Source organism: Conger conger, chromosome 3 (assembly GCF_963514075.1).
Source record: "Conger conger chromosome 3, fConCon1.1, whole genome shotgun sequence".
Taxonomy (NCBI): Eukaryota; Metazoa; Chordata; class Actinopteri; order Anguilliformes; family Congridae; genus Conger; species Conger conger.
In genome coordinates this window covers 6,671,627-6,691,844 of record NC_083762.1, presented here as the reverse complement: position 1 = coordinate 6,691,844, position 20,218 = coordinate 6,671,627, and the positions used below count along the sequence as shown (strand labels likewise).

The 20,218-nt window shown below is 44.6% G+C and overlaps 1 protein-coding gene across 6 annotated transcripts; it reads left to right on the top strand.

The window, feature by feature from the left end:
• Positions 1-69: 69 nt before the first annotated feature.
• Positions 70-15,466, top strand: brms1 (BRMS1 transcriptional repressor and anoikis regulator). 6 transcript variants are annotated; one of them, XR_009708381.1, is made up of 12 exons: positions 71-149; positions 3,300-3,532; positions 3,779-3,869; positions 4,572-4,699; positions 7,614-7,693; positions 7,879-7,975; positions 8,469-8,561; positions 10,578-10,642; positions 13,208-13,248; positions 13,762-13,881; positions 14,572-14,773; positions 15,035-15,169. XR_009708381.1 is itself a non-coding variant. In XM_061236797.1 (11 exons), the coding sequence occupies exons 1-11, from the start codon at positions 112-114 to the stop codon at positions 14,624-14,626; spliced, it is 1,032 nt and encodes a 343-aa protein (XP_061092781.1). In that variant the 5' UTR covers positions 70-111; the 3' UTR covers positions 14,627-15,466. The 6 variants fall into 6 exon arrangements, 5 of the variants coding, with proteins under 5 accessions (XP_061092781.1, XP_061092780.1, XP_061092778.1 ...); XM_061236797.1 differs by having other exon boundaries at positions 70-149; positions 13,208-13,247; positions 13,770-13,881; positions 14,572-15,466; XM_061236796.1 differs by having other exon boundaries at positions 14,572-15,466.
• The last annotated feature ends 4,752 nt before the right edge of the window (positions 15,467-20,218 follow it).

The window sequence follows — 20,218 nt, the reverse complement described above, 5'->3', positions numbered from 1 at the left end:
TTTAACAAAGGCTTAGGCATTGGAGGCATTTTCTTCAACTTGAGCATATAAGATCATCGTCTACATCATCAATAAAAACAAGTGAGCCAGTAGCCTACCTGTGGCAGCCATATGCCTAATAGCTCCACCCGGCATGTTTCACAGATGAGGTAGTATGCCTTAGAAAGCTGACTTTGGCCCCCCACACTTTGCTCTTGCCATCACTCTGATACAACTGAATCTTAGCCTCATCTGTACCAGAGCTTTGCAGGCTTTTATTTTAGGTAGTCTTTTTTGTGACAACTATAAGTGGTTTTCATCTTGCGGTGTAGCTCCTGTGGTTCTGTTCACGAAGTCTTCTGTGGACAATAGGCACTGGCACATCCACGCCTGCACCCTGAAGAGTATTTCTGATTTGAAGGACATGTGTTTTTTTAATTTTTTTAATTTTTATTCTTTGGCAATCAACTGCAGAGGTCTTCCTGGGCCTAACAGGCCCTTTGTGATCACCTGTGCCGTCTTTCCTCTTAATGATGCCTAATGTTTGCTATATCCCTGACATTATTTATGTATTTATTTTTCACTTTATCCACATGAATTGTTTCATTACAATATAAATGTGTGCAGTTATCAAGAAAAATATGTCTTGCTCTGTGGTCAGAGGGCCACATTCCTTGTTGTTTACCGTCATCTGAATGGGAATATTGGAAGTAGCCTCTGTATATATGCTATTTTTATTATAATTTGAAGTGAACAAGCTGTAGTGACGTTTTACTTGCGCGATGTTTCGTGAAGAATACTTCACGTCTGCGTTAAAATAACGTTTGCACTTGTTTTAGTGTTTATCAGTTTTGAAAGGGTAACGGGAAGACGATTTTCTAATGGCTCCAAACCTTGTTTACGACTTTAATGGAGCTGAACATGTAGATGTAGTGAGACCACAGCATGACATACCGAAAAAGATAAACGGAATAGCTTTGCGAACATTAAGAACTGGTTATATGTCTGGGAAATTTCAGTTGTTTTACTGAAATGAATGTTATGCATGATAAAACAGTCAGCCTGTAGAGTTTTTTTTACGTAAACGTATACTTGTCGAAAATTTAACAAAGTAATTGAAAAAGACGAGAGAAGACGAAAGACATTTTCGATATTGGGTTTAGACATTGTATTTACTCATCATATCTGTTGGATTGTACGCTGTTAATTTACGGTAGCCTACTCCATAATGTGGAATTACTGTGCATACACTCAAATGTACTTATTGGTTGAAGTAAATACAACTGATAGCTGATTGGTGATTCCTACTGGAATCAGGATTCCGGTTGGCTGGAAATACACCATCGCGCGACGTTTATTGGTTGAACAGGTATGCTCCTTGGCGCTCATTGGCTGCAATGAAATAATTTCAGTCCTGTTGAGTAACATTGTAACTGAAGGAAGTAACACTTTTGCCTTCTCAAGTATCCATTCCAATGTTGAAGTACTGATCATTGTTGCGGATTTAGAAAATCAACAACACAGGTATGAGCAAAGCGCTAATATGGGCAAATTGTCTTACTATCGCATATTATTTTAAGATATTTGGCCTTGACTAAGGCGAAACTGAGCTCATGGTCTAATCCCAGCTAAACACACAACGAACTGGGGCTGCAGTGCATTTGTTAATGTGCTGTAAAAAGTGCAATTTCCACATACCCTGAAGATACTATTGGATTGTTTATTTTATATGTCTGTTCATGATGTTACACGAACATAGGCCTATTCGTTTGGCCGTTTTGTTTTTACACGTACACGCTTATAAAACGAAAGCATACATGTTCCTGGTGTGATTCGTTTTCATTCAAATTACGAGTCAGAGGTAACCGTTCAGTTTTTACATGCATCTTTACAGTTTAGCTAGTTCATTAAGTGTTCGGGTATATCGCTGAATTATAACCAGTGGCATACTGAACCTTTTGCACACAGTAGCGATAATAGGCCAATGTTTTTGGACTCAGGCATAAATGTCATCTCTCTCTCTCTCTCTCTCTCGCTCTCACTCTGACGAAATGCTCGGGGAATGTCAAATTGTTTATTCTTTTTTTGTCTGTATTATCGGGTGCTAAATTGTAGATTTGCGATTGATGTGCACTTACATTAACAACAGTTATGAACTGTAATCTTTATCAACTGATTAACATCCTCAAACCAAATTATAAACTATATAATTCAACGAGAAAGCCCACTAAAGCGAAAATCGCTAAACTTCCCTGTCCCGTGATATTTGCATAAAATTAGTGCATTGTACCATATCATGATGCTTTTTGCAAAGCTCTTGCATGTGTTGATTTATTCAGTTAAACTGGTTCTGTGCCTCATATACTGTGCCGTACGTACTGCAATGGTTATTTCATGCATAGCATCTTTGTCATCTTTACCAAATGGGGAGAGCTACATGCTAAGACTGGTTTCTACTATTTTTAAGGTGATACGACACTGCGGTATCTAGTTAAGGTTCAGATATTTAGAATTAAGCTGTGCGCCAAAGAACCGATATCCCTGCCTATATAGCTGTGGCTGAAGTTTTAACAGATTGAGGATGTGTCCTCGTAAGTAGCTCTCTGGGGTGGTCTTTCTCCTCGGGCACTGTCTGAATATGTTTCTGCAATGCTGAGTTCCATTTACCAGGGCTTTACAAAATGACGGACCTTGAGATCACTGCAGCGGCGTGCATCTGGTGAATTTAATTTCCCGCTGATGACTCACAGATGCCTGGTAGTATAATAGTACGCCGGGTCACAAAGCAGGCATCTGATTCTCGCGGCACTAATTGCAGTGCTTTGCATTTTGACACATTGTGAAAACTGGAAAGTTTTCTGAAACTGCCGTCCTTATGAACTAACAAAGTGTCTCCACTGTGTTTGTGCATGTGTGTTTGTGTGCGTGTGTGTACATGTGCGCGTGTTTGTGTGTGCGCGTTTTTGTGTCTGTGCGTGTGTGTTTGTGTGCGTGTGTGTACGTGTGCGCGTGTTTGTGTGTGTGCGTTTTTGTGTCTGTGCGTGTGTGCATGTGTGTGCATGTGTGTGTTTGTGTTTGTATGTGTGTGTGTGTTTGTGTTTGTATGTGTGCATGTGTGTTTGTGTGCGTTTGTGCGTGCGTGTGGTGTGTGGTGTGCGTGTGGTGTGCGCCATTGTGTGCGTGCCCGTGTGTGTGTGTTTGTGTGTGCATGTGCGTGCGTGCGTGCGTGTTTGCGTGCGTGCGTGCGTGTGTTTGCGTGCGTGTGTGTGCGTGTGTGTACGTGTGTGTATACGTGTGTGTACGTGTGCGTGTGCTCCTAGTGCTGCTGCTATGCCAGCACAGCCCGCTCCGAGGGATCCGGAGGAAGACATGGAGGCGGAGGGAGACCCGGAGGGGCCAGAGGCCAATGGCGAGCTGGATGAGGAGAGAGAGAGGGAGGGACGAGAGGACATGATGGAGGAGAGCTGCGAGGACCATGAAAGTGAAAGGGGGAGCGACTTGGAAGAGAGCGAGGCAGAAGAGGAAGAGGAGGAGGAAGAGGAGGAGAGTTCTGGTATGGAGAGAAAGGGCATAACTGTAGCCACTGCTTACAATCGTGTCTTAAAAGTTCATTGCTTTTCATATATTGTTCACCATACCCGACTTATAAAAAATTTGTTGAGTGAGCGAGGCCGTTTAACCCTGCATTGCTCCTGGGGGGGGGGGGGGGTTGTCCCCTGCGTAGTCTAATCAACTGTCACTTTTGAGTTACTAAATGGGAAGGGGAGCAATAATGAAGGAGTGTTCTGACTTTTTCCAGAGATGGATGATGAAGACTGTGAGAGGAGGCGATTGGAGTGTCTGGATGAGATGTCCGACCTCGAGAAGCAGTTTCTGGAGCTGAAAGACAAGTACGTGGGGAAGGTGGGAGTCGGTAAAAACTCCGCAATCAATGAGCGGTCAACACGCTGCGCTCTGATTGGTCCAGATGCTCCGCGTTACCGCTGAGCCTATTGAATTCACTTCCCGTTTGAATTCGCTGAATGTGATTTTTGGCACGTTGTTCTGATTCCTCCAAAGCGGTGGTGATGGGGAGTGGTAGGGTGAGGACCTGCAGGAGTGGAGGGAAGGTGATGAAGAAGAGGTGGTTTGAAATGGTAGGGGGGACAGAGGATAGGACAGTTGGATGGATGATCAGTCAGTGTGAATGGTATAGGCAGTGATATCATTTGGCTGGATCCACAAGACTGAAACACGCTGCTGGCCCTTCTTGTTTTCTGATCGACAGATATTCATCTGTTTTCCGTGGCCGCCGTGAAGACCATATTGATTTGAAATATATTTCAGGATAAAATACTGAGTGAAACTAGCATGGTAGTGGGGTTTTTTTTTGTTTGTTTGTTTGGTTGTCCGTCTGTTTAGATCGCTGCTGCCATATTCAATGCTTTCCATAGCACTGTTAAATAATAAACAGATGGGATTTCCAGATTCACCGCACAGAGTTCGTTTGCCTCTTTTTTTTTATTTTATTTTTTATTTTATTTTTTTATTTCTGCCCCATACTGGGCGCCGTTTTGAGCGCTGGTACCTGCGGTTCTCCCGTCTCTGGACAGGCTCTTCCGGGAGCGGCTGAACCAGGTGAAGGTGAAGCTGGACGAGGTGATGCTGGGACAGGCGGGGGAGTACCGGGACCCGCTGGGCACTCTGCAGCGCAACATGCAGCTACGCACCGAAGTGGCCGGTGCGTTTCCCCTCGGGCCGTGGCACTGTACACATCAAGACATGGCGGCAGACACATATAACAGGGCGGCCTGTAGTGTAGTGGTTAAGGTACATAACACTGTAGTGTAGTGGTTAAGGTACATAACACTGTAGTGTAGTGGTTAAGGTACATGACCGGCGGCCTGTAGTGTAGTGGTTAAGGTACATGACACTGTAGTGTAGTGGTTAAGGTACATGACACTGTAGTGTAGTGGTTAAGGTACATAACACTGTAGTGTAGTGGTTAAGGTACATAACACTGTAGTGTAGTGGTTAAGGTACATAACACTGTATTGTAGTGGTTAAGGTACATGACCGGCGGCCTGTAGTGTAGTGGTTAAGGTACATGACACTGTAGTGTAGTGGTTAAGGTACATGACACTGTAGTGTAGTGGTTAAGGTACATGACCGGCGGCCTGTAGTGTAGTGGTTAAGGTACATGACACTGTAGTGTAGTGGTTAAGGTACATGACACTGTAGTGTAGTGGTTAAGGTACATGACACTGTAGTGTAGTGGTTAAGGTACATGACTGGCGGCCTGTAGTGTAGTGGTTAAGGTACATTACATTACATTACATTATTCGCATTTGGCAGACGCTCTTATCCAGAGCAACGTACAGTTGATTAGACTAAGCAGGAGACAATCCTCCCCTGGAGCAATGCAGGGTTAAGGGCCTTGCTCAAGGGCCCGACGGCTGTGCGGATCTTATTGTGGCGACACCGGGATTAGAACCACCGACCTGTGTCCCAGTCATTTACCTTAACCACTACGCTACAGGCCGCCTACATGTTGTGTAGTGGTTAAGGTACATAACACTGTAGTGTAGTGGTTAAGGTACATGACTGGCAGCCTGTAGTGTAGTGGTTAAGGTACGTGACTGGCGGCCTGTAGTGTAGTGGTTAAGGTACATGACTGGCGGCCTGTAGTGTAGTGGTTAAGGTACGTGACTGGGACCCGCAAGGTCGGCGGGTCGATCCCCAGCGTAGCCACAATAACAACCGCACAGCCGTTGGGCCCCTAAACCCTGCGTTGCTCCAGGGGAGGATTGTCCCCTGCTTAGTCTAATCAACTGTACGTCGCTCTGGATAAAAGCGTCTGCCAAATGCCGTTGATGTGATGTGATGTGATGTAATGTAGTGTAACGTAACATGACCGCTAAGGCTGGAAGCATCCGTGAATGAAATTACACGGACACGCACGCAAGATGGCTGTCATGCGTATCCTGTGGCCGTTCAGAGCGTTCTTTGTGCGTATCCTCTTAAATTAACCCCATGCGCGGGCAGTATACACTCTATTCCTACTGACGGGACAGCTGCCAGGAAGGCAGGAAGGATGGCGGAATCATTTCAAGAGAAGCCCTCTAGTGGATATACCTTTTAAACCTCCGTTCAGACTAAAAGTAAGCAAACGTGTATCTGAGCAATGTTGCACGGTAGCGCAATAGAATTCAAGTGTTACTCCAGCCAAAGAGTTCACATTGCACAGCAGGATTTAACCATATATATTAGACTTTGCCAACCGTATTTTTAAATGGCACTCAGTCATAAGCATTGCAGTGAAACATCCAAACACAAACGTTACAGCACAACTGCCAAATGCAAACTACAGCTTGCAATAACACATTTCACTGGAGCTCGTCAATGCACATCCATCTGTTCATACTGGTCTGAATCAAAATTAGCAAGTCCACATTTCACTGCTACACCAAAAAATACATTTCCAACAACTATCCTCATTTCAATCACAGATCACATTATTGAGAAGCGGCAAACTCAGACATATTACCTAACAATCGTGTGCAAGTCTCAAACGTAGGCATTAGCAGTAGCTCATATGTGCTTGTCCTTATCTGATTTTTCAGTGCTGTGACAGTGTTGTGGCCGCATCCTCAGGTGCTGGATTAATTGGTTTTAAACTGGCTGATTTCGTCGATTGTAGTACTGGACAGGGGAGGCCCTCAGCACCATGTGGGGAACGGACACAAAAAGGGTTGGCTACTGCCGTTTATTAAAGAAAATAAACAAAACTTTTAATAATGTTTAATAATAATAATTGTATAATTTTCTCAAACAAAATATAAGGTCGAACTGGCAACCAAAATGCCCTTCAATGGTAATGAAATAAAAAAACGGAAGCCACAGAAGTACCATGACACACGCCCATTGCTTGTCAAAGTGCCAGCTCTTCCTGTAGAGCCTCTCACTCAGCACTCTATTAGGTAGACCTGGACACCAGCTTGTTAATGCAAATATTTAATCAGCCAATCACGAGGCAGCAGCTAAATGCATGAAAGCATGCAGACATGATCAAGAGGTTCAGCTGTTGTTCAGACTAAATGTCAGAAGCGGGAAGAAATGTGATCCAAGTGACTTTTACCATGGAATGATTGTTGGTGCCAGAGAGGGCACTTCTGAGTATCTCAGAAACCGCTGATCTCCTGGGATTTGCGGTTTTGCCAGAGTGTGGTGCGTAAAAACAAAAAAAACATCCAGTGAGCAACAGTTCTGCGGGTAAAAACACCTTGTTACTGAGAGAGGTCAGTGGAGAAGGGCCAGATTAGACAAAGCTGACATGAAGGTGACAGTAATGCAAGTAACCACACATTACAACAGTGGTATGCAGAAGTGGATAGGCTACAGCTGCAGAAGACCTATAAGTCTAATAAATAACTAATGAAGTGCTTACTGAGTGTATGTAGCCCAGTGATTTAGGTAATGGGCCACAGCTATGGTGACTACAATCAATCACAGCTGTGGCCATACCTGTCATATGTATAAAATAAAATAAAACTTGGGCAGAAAAAGACTCTCTTTTCATAAGTAATTGTCATTGTGAAATAACTGACAGCTGTTTAACTTTTTCCCCTCTCTCCCCGTCTCACACACACACTCAGGGGTGTACAGAGAACTGTGTCTGCAGGTGGTCAAGCACAAGTACGAGTGTGAGATTCAGGGAGCCCTGCAGCACCTGGAGGTAACGCGCGACACACTCCTGTCCAAATATTGTGAACAAACACAGAACCCACACCGCGTCAGTATAACACCGCTATGCACACACGGAGCGCCTGTACACGATCCTCACGGTTGTGTGCGGTTGTTGTGTGTACTGAGAGAGCAGGTGGCTTGAATCGTTTTGTCGTTGTGTGTGTGTGTGTGCAGAGTGAGCGGGTACTGCTGTTTGATGCCATGAAGACAGAGCTACTGGACAAAATCCACAGACTGGAGGAGGACAGGCAGAGCACAGACATCACGTCAGGTACAGTACACATGCAGGGACACTTCATAACGCTATTTACGTACGGAGAGGGGAAACTGCGTCTACTCAGGTACATCAGCTCAGGTACATGGGCTAACCCAGAGAAACTACATCACTTCAGGTACATTACGCACGCAGGGGCACTTCATAATGTTGTTTACATACGGAGAGGGAAACCTCATCTACTCAGGTACATACACAGAGACACTACATCACCACAGATGCATGCACTTACTCACCTCAGGTAAATACGCTAAATCAGAGAAACTACATCAGCTCAAGTACATGGGGTAACTTAGAGAAACTACATCAGTTTAGGTACATGTAGTAACTCAGAGAAACTACATCAGTTTAGGTACATGTGCTAACTTAGAGAAACTACATCACCTCAGGTAAATACACTACCTGAGAGACACTGCATCACCTGAGATACATGCTCAAAGAAACCAAGCCACTTAGTACTGTATTTATTTGATCTTTCTCTCTCTGTCAGAGTGGTGGAGTGATGACATGAGAGGGAAAAAATGTAAGCGGAGAAGTCAACCCTCGCGCCCTGACCGGAGGAAGAAAGCAGCATTGGTGTCTGGTAACCATCCCCAAATTAACACAAACGCCTCTGCACCTGCTTATCTTACCGTAACAGACCATGTCTCTTTCTTCTGCAAGTTCAAGCAGTATCGTCAGTTGAAATAAAATAATATCTGATTAAAAATAGATATAAAATATTAAAGAAGACAGTGACACATTTTTTTTTTGTAGTTTTGGCTCTGTACTCCAGCAAAGTGAATTCGAAATAAAGCAGTGGCTATGAAGTCACTGTGGGGGTTTTTTCATTCATATTGGGTGAACAGTGTAGGAATTGTAGCTGTTTTTATACATAGTCCCACCGATTTTAGGGGACCAAAAGTAATTGGACAATTGGCTGCTCTCATGTTTCTCGGACAGGTCTGTTGAGTTTCATCCTTAGTTCATGCATAACGGATCTAGAGTTGATGCTTGGAGTGCCATCTGCGTTTGGAGTCTGTTGTTGTTGTCTCTCGACATGAGGACCAAATAAGTGTCAATGCCAGTAAAGCAGGCCATCATTAGGCTGAAAAATCTGAGTAAATCAATAGGCATATTGATAGACATAGGCAAAGGATTATGAGTGTCACTGTTTGGTGCATTGTTATGCAAGAATGCACTGGTGAGGCAAACAACCGTGGAAGACCGGCCTGCATAGTGGTGGGGGCGGCCTGTAGCGTAGTGGTTAAGGTACATGACTGTGAGCCAGAAGGTCAGTGGTTCGAATCCCGGTCTAGCCACGGTAAGATCCGCACAGCCGTTGGGCCCTAGAGCAAGTCTCCTGCTTAGTCTAATCAACTGTACGTCGCTCTGCCAAATGCCATTAATGTAATGCACAGCCGTTGGGCCCCTGAGCAAGGCCCTTAACCTCACGTGGCTCCCCAGGCACTGCACTGTGGCTGCCCACTGGGCCCAATGACTAGGATGGGTCAAATGCAGAAGACAAATTACCCCACGGGGTTCAATAAAAGTTTATTATTATTATTATTATTAAATTAAGACCAGTGTAGTGGATGACGGACGAATCCTTAAAATTTTGAAGAAAACTGTTCAACAGATCCAGAACACTCTCCAGGATGTAGGTGTGGATGTGTCAAAGACTACCATCAAGAGAAGACTATGCCAGCATAACCTCAGATGGTTTACTGCATGATGCAAAGCCCTGGCAAGCCAGGTTACAGTTGGCAAAAAGTACATTAAAAAACCTGCAGAGTTCTGGAACAAAGTGTACCTGTACCAGAGTGATGGGGGAAAAAAAGGAAAAAGAATATCTAAAGCATACAACATCATCTGTCAAACATGGCGCAGGTAGTGCTATGGCCTGGGAATGTTTGGCTGGCACTGGAACAGGCTCGTTTGCGTTCATTGATGATACTGCTGATGGCAGCGGCAGGATGAATGTCGAAGTATACAGAAACATCTCGTGGGGAACCGGGCAAATACAAAACTGCCTGGACGCTGCTTCATCATGCAGTCGGACAATGATCCAACACGTACAGCCAAAGCAACCAGGGAGTTTCGGTTGCCAAGTGGAATGTTCTTGGCTGGCCAAGTCAATTACCTGACCTCAATCCAATTGATTCATGCATTTCACTTGCTGAAGTGCAAATAGCCCCTGAAACAAGCAGGAGCTGAAGAGGGCTATTGTACAAGCCTGGCAGACCATGGAGTCTATGGGTTGTAGACTTCAGGCAGACATTGATTGCAGAGGACTTGCAATGAAATATCGAATACCTTTGACTTTATTTCAGTTTCTTTTAATTTGTACAATTATTTTTGTCCCCTAAAATTGGGGGGGACTATGTATTAAATTGGATGTGATTCCTGCATTATGGATGTAAAAAAACCCCTAAAATTAGAGTTGTGTCACTGTTCAAATACTTATGGACTGCACTGTATATTTTAATACTTTATAAAATAAATCGCAGCTCTGGTTTTATATTTATACAATATGTCAACCTGTATTGATGCATATGGTCTTAGCTATGCTGAGAAATAAATATTCATCATCCTTTTCCTCCTGTATCCCTTTTGTCAGGACCCTACATAGTGTACATGTTGAGAGACATTGATATTTTGGAAGACTGGACAGCCATAAAGAAGGTAAGACTCTGTCCAATCAAGCACCATTACTGATCACAGTTACCTAAAATACAGACTGATGTATTTTACTCCTGTCACAGATCCTAACATGTCAGTAACATCATATACAAGCCACTTTAATGCAGACTATGTTCATTATGTTAGTATCCCTTATTATTAGGAGGCAAGACACCATTAATGTGCATACATCTTACTGTTTAATGAAGTGATAACATCAACACAGATAATGGGCAGCCTGTAGCCTAGTGGTTAAGGTAAATGACTGGGACACCCAAGGTCGGTGGTTCAAACCCCAGTGTAGCCATGATAAGATCTGCACAGCTGTTGAGTCCTTGAGCAAGGCCCTTAACCCTGCATTGCTCCAGGGGAGGATTGTCTCCTGCTTAGTCTAATCAAGTGTAAGTGGCTTTGGATAAAAGTGTAAGCTAAATAACAAAGTGTAATTATTATAATAATATTGTTCATTCAGCTGAAATCTAATATTTGTCTGTAGCTCTCTTGCTTAGCACATAAGAAGGTATAGTGATTTGTGTTGATACGTTTCCCTATTACCTCCGGAGCCAACTGAGATGGGATTAGTTATCTCTGAAATTTGGTTCATGCTATCTAAATTAAAGAGTTTGCTTGGCAAAACAAAGAGAATGTGTTTCACCAGCGCTTACCTTTGAAATGCAATTGCTTTCTAGACTTGCTGCTATCAATCCTATTGTCGAAAGCACATATACACCTGAGTCCCTGTAGCCAAATTCTGATTATCTTGCATTATCTTTTGATGAAAGTGTTCAGCAGTGCAGTGCTGCAGATGAGGCTTCTTTGGAGTGCCAAATTAGTCTGACAAAGGGGAATTAAGTGCTGCTAGTGTTTTGCACACAAATACAAATCTGAATGTAATCTTCATAGCAAATGTGCCCACAGAGGGTTCTTTTTCCATTCTCAGACAATTGAAAAAAAATCAGAGTACCACATAGGATGGCATAGTAGTTAACGGTAGTTCAGTGCTTCTCAGCGATCCCAAAATGCCTTGATCGATACCAACGATTGGCTCTCATTGGTAACGAATGGCGGTGACGTCATCATAGCTGTTGTCGTAGGGTGCGTAGCTCTACCCTTGCTTGCACAGCGTACTGTTTGGTTGTTTTGGACTTTATTTGAAAGCATAATGCTGACATGACACCTGACATAAACATTCATAAATGTTCCACTTCAACTGTCATAGGGGGTCATTACATTACAACTACTGCAGATCAGTCAATTCAAAGAAGTATCAACATTATCTTATAAGAATCCTGTTATGTTTTTAACAATTTTTACATGGACAGTATGTCAATTTTGCCCAAAGTTGGGTAAAAAGTGATTGTTTGTGTGGCAAAAAGAGCTATGGGAGTAGTGGTTAAAATATGGAGAGAGAAAGCATTTAAAATATGAAACATCTTCAAACATCCATGTCGTAATTAAACACTGCAAATGTCCATTTAATTATGAGATGCATATTTAATTTACTCTTATGTGCTTAGTCTCTTGGTTTGACAGTTATTTTGGATCAGTCATTTTGGATTATGCTTCACTTAATCCACTCCTGAGCTGCTTTGCTAATTGGACTGAAACTTGACATGCATATATTTGGGTTGGTTGCAACTAAGTTTTTGTTTTTGCCTTTGAAGATTCTTCAGCAAAAATGCTTATCCATATTCCATCTGTGGATACTGCTAGCAGCTGTTGTTATTGTAATATCATTGTTATCACTAAGTAGATGCCCATATCCAGGCCTAATTATCATCATGATACATGTTTTATTATACCAACTAAAGTCCAGTTTCAAATCTTAAAAATGTCAGCAACATATTATACATATTAATACATAAATGCATAGTAATGCCGTACATGACACTTTTACATTGGAAATACAATATATAACTACATCACATTACAAACCCCATCTTGTGACAAGATCATATCACCATAACCATGACGAGTGACATTAATGCCCATCACATCGGCCCATAACGTCCATAACATTTCTATCCGTGTCGTCCATTTTGTAAATTTGTTTATATGATGCGGGCAGAATGCCCATTCATAAATGAGACATTTTATATCATGTCATGTTTTAATGTATGTTTGTCCCTTATGTGGTCAACCGTGGTGTGTAAATGACATGCTTCACCATTTATTTTCATATACATTATATTGTAATATGCCTTGCAATTTGAGCTGCAGTCATTGTGCATATTTCCCAGTACAGTAGATTAAAAAATTTTTTTACGCATGAAACTAGGAATGATTGCTTAGTAACTACGTTAAGTGCCCATATCTTTACAGACATCCCTTGACCACAGAAGGGATGTCTGATTTACATCTCATAGAAAATGTCTCCCCGATATATTTTGTTTATTATTGGCAACACTAATTTGTCATTAGGATATGCAGTAGCTTAGGGGGGATAATAATATAGCCTGAACCGATAACTCTGTGTCCTCAGAGTGATTATGCGGTTATATACTTAAAATTCATTCAGACATTATCCATCTGGGCCTGTGCTGAGTGAATTCTAATGCTGTTTTACAGGCTAAAGCCGCACTTTTGCCCTTGAAGAAGAAATCAGACAGTAAGTTTGGAACATGGTGTTTCCTCTTTTGTAACAAAACCCTGAAGAAAATCCTTGTATAACCGAAACGGGTGTTGATGTGGTGGACAATTTTTATGTTTTTTTTTTTTCTTTTACCTTCAGTTTTTAGAGGGCCTTCAAGTAGATTCTGTTCAAATGAAAAATAATAGGCTTCTTGGCAAGAGCATTGCTCTCCTCACTAATGGTGTGTCATAGAAATCTGTTCAGTCATTAGGAGTGTTGTATGGTTGGAGAGCTTTGGATTTTGGCTTTAGCATGCTATCATGACCTGAGCGAATTGAAATTCTCACATGCCCCCCCCCCCCCCGTCAGAAACAGCTTTTTAATGACTAGTTTCTTTTACTCACGTCTTTAAGTCTCTCTTGAATATGGAAGGCTTGCTTTAATGATGTGAAGTGTTTCCGCGCTCGATATGACCGTGATGTGAGGTTGGCGTTGGGAGGGCGCGGTGTGATTGGTAATTAAAATGGCGTCTGTCCTGTCTCCCCCACGGCCCCTCAGACAGGGTGCAGTACAGCGCGCGCTGCGAGGGGGGCGCTCTCTTCTACGAGGGAGAGAAGTACTGCAAGGGAAACACCATCCTGCTGGAGATCAAAGACGACAACGCCTCACAGTCAGTCACATATCTCTCTCTCTCTCTCTCTCTCTCCCTCTCTTTCTCTCTCCCTCTCTCCCTCTCTTTCTCTCTCCCCCTCACACATCTCTCTCACTCCCTCCCTCTCTCTCTCTCTCTCTCTCTCTCACTTTCCCTCTCTTTCTCTCTCCCTCTCTTTCTCTCTCTCCCCCTCACACATCTCTCTCACTCCATCCCTCTCTCATCCTCTCACCTCTCTTCCTCTCTCTCTCACCCTCTAACCCCTCTCTCTCCCTCTCTTTCTCTCTCTCCCCCTCTCACATCTCTCTCACTCCCTCCCTCTCTCATCCTCTCACCTCTCTCCCTCTCTCTCACTCTCCCTCTCTCTCACCCTCTCTCCCTCTCTCTTCCTCTCTCTCACCCTCTCACCCCTCTCCCTCTCTCTGCCTGACTCTCTCTCTCTCTCTCCCTCCCTCTCCCTCTCTATCACCCTCTCTCCCTCTCTTCCTCTCTCTCTCACCCCTCTCTCCCTCTCTCTGCCTCACTCTCACTCTCTCTCTCTCTCTCTCTCCCATCCATTTAGTCTTTCTTTACGATTCCCTCCTTCTCCATTTCCTTTCTTCCTGAACCCTCTGTGCTCCGACAGCACAGTGTGAGCTCCAGTGTGTCTCTGTGGAGAACAGGGGAAGACGTAAGAAGCAGTGCTTATGGGATAAATCTCTCCCCCAGGGCTGGGCCACAGAGGAAACGGCCAGAGGCACCATTTTATACAGCTTCCCTGTAGGTGCTGACCTCCTTGCAAGTGAATGACCGCGACATACATTCAAAATGTCACGTTATCAAGTGGCACTCCAGTGTTCCTCAACCGGCCGTGGAAAACGCGCTGTGCGGTTTCCTTTGATAAACAGAAAGTATACTCTGGTGAATTGAGGTATGTCACACCGTAGACGTCACTCTGGCAGGTCTGGGCTTAGGGAACATCATTCTGTCATGACATCACAGGCCCTCCGCGGATGACAAGTAAACAACGGAAAGCTGATTCGAACCTGCAGTCCTGGTTATTACCCGCAGCCACTTGTGAAATATTGAATCCCGCACACTTTCATTTTCCCGCCCCAGAGTCTGGCCTGTTCTAATCCTGTCATCTTTTCTTTCTCTCTCACTCCTCCACTTCTCTCTCTCTCTCTTTCAGGGCTGTAATCACCGCCGTGAGCACGGGGGAGGTGTGGCTCAGACGTCCGGACGGGAGCAAAACCAAAATCTACGTCTCGCAGCTGCAGAAAGGCAAATACACCATCTGCAAAGTGTAGGAGTGGGGCGCTGGTGGGCACCAAAACATTTCCCCTCAACTCTCGCTCAAGACTTGAGTCTTCGTCTTTTTTCATCGTTTATTCCCGAACACGATTTGCACTTAAATCAGTACCACATTGACAATTAACAGTAATTTTGCTTCGCTTTAAAAGGACTGTTGACTGTTATATTTTAACTATAATTATTTATATTGTTTGTAAAACTCTAGACTGGCAAGGAATGTTGCTTTTTAACAAACTATTTAAGATGATTTCAAATAACAGTGTATTTATGATTGCGAAATGTTATTGACAAAACTAAATCTTTTATGGAACAGGTGTTGTGTTCTCCTGCTTATTCTAACTGTGGAAGAATATATAATGACGCATTTATAATAGACTAAGGATAAAGTATGTTTTACTCTACTGAGAGTGTCTCCAGGGAGACTTAACAGGGAGGTAACTCTGGTCCTTGATCCGGTTACGACCAAATCAGTAGCCGGTTTGGAACCAAGAATCCAGGTGAGGTGGGTTAACTTTGTGCTGCATAGCTATGAAAACTACTAGACTGTAGCTCTCCAGGACCAGATTTGGGAACAGCTGCCCAATAAATTCTCATTTTTTATACGGCATGAGCGGTATCGGGATGCAACAGTTGTTATTCCCCAGCAGGTGGAGCTGTGCCCTCGTAAAACTGGAATGTGTATGTGCTCTGTGCAAAATAGACATTAGTCACTGACATTATGGCAGACTTCTGGGGAGCACATATAGGATATAAATAGAGCCTTCTGCATCGTTAGTAGGTTTTACACAGGATTTCTTTTGGCTTAAGGTAAAGAAATGTATATTGAAGTCGGTGTAAACCAGAACGAACTAATCCTGTTTCACATACATTCGGTGGCGAAATCAAACATCTGATTTTAACAGGTGCAGTGCTACTTGTGCTAGAATTGGACTCCTTTGCGAGGTCTCTGTTTTCTAGGACTTCTTGGGTAGGGGCTGCGAGGAGTCGGGTTGTCCTTTCTCCAGTCCTGGCCTCGAATGAGCGGCGTCATTTAAAAATTCCCCCTGGAAGCGCTACTAATATCCACTTTCCTGCTCGCCATCATAAACGAGGACAAGGACAGCTTCACGTACGGAATATACGGAGCAATAAACCAATAACCGCATTTACTGTACGTTTTTTGAAAAATAAGTGGAAAAGGCGGATCGTTGTTCTGCGTTTTGCCCTAGTTTTAAAATTCAACGTGACGGTTCCAGTCCGTGAGCCAGCGGGTCGGATCGCTGGCCTGCGGGTCCGGTCACATCTATGCAGGCTGCGGCAACCAACCACGTAGGCCTTCAGTACGAACCTCATGTGACACGACTGGACATTCGATTATGTCCAGATGTAAAACGCTGATCCTTACATTTACCCTCTCTGTCTTGCTGGCCTGTTTTCCATTTCTCTGCGGCTTGCTGTACTCCTGTACTCTCTCTCTCTCTCTCTCTCTCTCTCTCTCTCTCTCTCTCTCTCTCCCTCTTCCTGTACATCTCTCTCTCTCTCTCTCTCTCTCTCTCTCTCTCTCTCTCTCTCTCTCTCTCTCTCTCTCTCTCTCGCTCCCTCCCTCCCTCCCTCTTCCTGTACATTAAATACCACATCCTGACAGCCTGTTCCTAGCCCCGTTTCATCTGCAGACATCTGTGTTACTCACCGGTGTGAACATTTATCCTTGCCAAGGCAGAGGCCGCAGAGCATCAAACATGAGAACTTACAGCAGTTCCGTTCACCAAAGGCTCAAATCCCCTCCGTCCAGCTCCACAGTGCATCCCTCTGCTCCTCTATTTTTGAGGAGGAGAACTTTTAAAAATAAAGTTGTGAATCTCATGCTGTGGATCTTCAACTCAATCCCCACCTCCCCCCTGGTGCTTTTGCGGCTTCTCCAGAAGAAGAAGAAGAAAAAGAAGAAGAGGAGAAGGGTCTGCTGGTCCAGATGGCTCTGCTGAATTATCTACAAACCCGAAACCACAGACACACACACGCACACACACATGCGCATACACACGCACACATACACACAAACACATACACACACATACTTCTCCTCTGTGACATTCAGACCGGTGCCACACACACATACCTATATATACACACACGTACCTTTCAACACCTGAAATTACAGGTTCTTCCTGCGTGCCGGAAAGTTAACTTTTAACAAGCATAAATGCAGATGTGTGATATATGCACAGCCTCTCTATCTCATTTTAAAGAATCCACGGCCAAATGCATACACACAGGTGTGATGTGTACACTATTGAAATTGTGTTGTTATTATTATTGACATTGACATCACAACATTGCTGAGTTAGCATTTCATCTTTAAAAAAAAAATCCCAAATTGTGCTTGATTTATGAAAAGAACAGAGCCAGAAAAAGTTGCTTTCACTGGTTGGTATCTGTCTTACACACCTGTGAGATACACTGGACTGGAAATAAAAATTAAATGCTGAAAAAGGGTTGCCGTTCAATATTTTGATCACAGCTAGCATTGGCTGTTGATGTTATTCTCAAATTGTAATTCTCACTACTCTCTAATGTGCAGTGCCTCCACATATCCAGCTAGTAATTAACTTGTGTCTCGTGTAAACTTCAGCGAGAGCTATGATCATATCCATGACTGGATTTTCAAATTGGGGGATTTTATAAATAAGTGGGAAGGAGGATTTTTTTTTATAAATAACTACTTAGTCATGGTTTTCTGTGTAAGGCACTATTTAAGGCCTGATTGTAAGACCGATCTATAAATGAGGCCCACGGTCTCCGCTATCCGTTTCCCTTTACAGCAGCAGTGACTCACGTATACGACTGTCGGTATTTAAAAAGGTCATTGTAGCTGCAGGGCATTAACGAGAGAGGCTCTTGTCTGTTGTCTCTCCACGTTCTCGTGCCACTCTCCTTCACGCCCTCCGCTTCGCTCTCGTCCGTAGCCCCGTTTTAGCACGTGGAACATCGGCCCGTTAAACCGCGCCGCCAATTAACCGGCCTCTCTTGTTCAACCCGGAACCATCCGATGTGTTTTTTTTTTTGCCAGGGTGATGGCGTTCACACGTATCGGAGCCAATAACCTTATTATGTGAACAAGTGGCTGTCAAACGCCTTCTCCAAAAGAGCTGTGAGGATAGGCTGGGTCAGGAGCGCAACAACGACGTTGGCTCTACAAACCCAGCGAGGTATGACTGTGTTAATTTTATCGCTTGCTAATGAAGAGTGGATTAATTGAAAGTGAATTATAGCGGCTAATGTCCTGCCACATTTTTTGTAACGTGCAGGTACATCGATGGGAACATTACCCGGCTGGAAAAAAAACAGCTCAAGCTTGGTTTTGAAACAGCTGGTAGCTGGATGACCAGTTCAGTTCAGGCCGGCTCCAAGCTCAACATGGTTTAGCTGGTTGACCAGTTCAGACCAGCTCCCAGCTCGACATGGTTTAGCTGGTTGACCAGTTCAGACCAGCTCCCAGCCCGACATGGTTTGTGCAGCTCAAGCTCCAGTATGTTTTCAAACAGCTGTTTCACCAACTACTAGCTCAGATAAGCCACCATCACTAGCTGGTTGACCAGCTCATCACTGGATTTTACAGCAGGGTAGAAACGTTTGTAAGTCTATATGAATTGTGATGGTGACAGCATGTAATGTGTAGCTAGTTAGTAGGTTGGGCTCTTTCATTTCATTCATTTCACACAGTCTATGTGCTCCACTTTATTATTATTTGTACAGTAGTGAGAAAGAATGCGGTTGGATAGATTAATTAATACTGAAGGATAAAGGCAGTGTGTGTGGAAAGGGTTATTGCCAACACTCTTGGTCTCTTCACTCACTTGTCTATTCATTCACGAGTGTATTCATTATACAGTCATTTTTTTAAGCTTTTCCTCTTAAACCTACCGACTTCCTCTTTTCCCCTTATCCTGTTTGTGTTCCTTTTATTTTCTGCCCTCCTTCAGGCAGGTGCCGGGAAATATGAATATAAAATAAATAAAGAGAGGTGGAAGGTCAGAGTCCCCGGGACGTGTGTGCGTCTGACGGCGCAGCAGGATGTGACACGGGGGGGGGGCGGGGGCTGCACCTCTGCCTGGGTTTGGGAGCTGTCCGAGGGGGGTGGGGGGGGTGAACCCGTATCTTCCCGCCTGCGCCTGGCGGGGGCGAGCTCCCGGCCGCGGCTCTGGCTCACAGCACGCCGCGGAAGGTGTCGATAAGCGCGGCGGTTCGCCCGCCACCCACGGAGGGCAGTGGAATTGTTTGTTTTTTCTTTGGGCGTGCGGTGTGGACGGTCGAGATCACGGCTGCCGGAGGTTGTGGGCGTACGACGTGTACGCCGCTGTGTGTGCCGCTGCGTGCCCGACGTGTGTCTGTCTGTCCCGCTGGCCAGGCCCGCGGGTGGGTTGTGCAGTACATACCGCGGGCTATGCGTTGCAGCCGGCCGCTCGACCGGCCAGCGGAGGTTGCCTGTGTGTTTAGCGTGTGGTGTGCCTGCGTATAGACAGGTGGTAGGTGTGTACGTGCACGCGGTGCGTGGCCTGTCTATAGACGAGTGTGTCAGCTGTGCGTACGGAGTACGCCTCACGCCGTGCAGCCGTGTCGGACGCGTTACGCGTCGCTTCCAGGGGTCGTGTTGTTTGCGGACAGTGAGTGCTTGCGCGTGGGTGGGTGTGTGGCGTGAGTGTGGCCGCTGTGTTTTGGATGTACAGAGTTAAAGTTAACAAAGCAGAAATGACAGTAATTAACTAAACAAGCTGGACCTTAGGGGAAAGATCTGCTTCTGCTGCCTCTTAATCAAGAGGAGAGAGAGAGTGAGAGAGAGACGGGGGGGAGGGAGGGAGAGAGAGGGAGAGCGAGAGAGAGGGGGAGAGAGGGAGAGAGCAAGAGAGAGAGAGGGGGAGGGGGGGAGGAATGGACTGTGTTTTCTCACGCTGCATATTCCTGCCTGAAATGAAAATCATTTGTCTGTCACTTGCCCGTTCTGCAGGGAGAGCAAAAATGGCGTCGCACAGCACAACAGTGGCTGACATTTAAGCACCTCATGTTCTGCACACTGAGTGACACCGGG

Coding starts and splice junctions, on each gene's coding strand:
- brms1 (XM_061236793.1), top strand. CDS start 112: ATGCCTAATAGCTCCACCCGGCATGTTTCACAGATGAG. Junction 150..3,299: donor CGGCATGTTTCACAGATGAG/GTAGTATGCCTT, acceptor GTGTGCTCCTAG/TGCTGCTGCTATGCCAGCAC. Junction 13,882..15,034: donor AAAGACGACAACGCCTCACA/GTCAGTCACATA, acceptor TCTCTCTTTCAG/GGCTGTAATCACCGCCGTGA.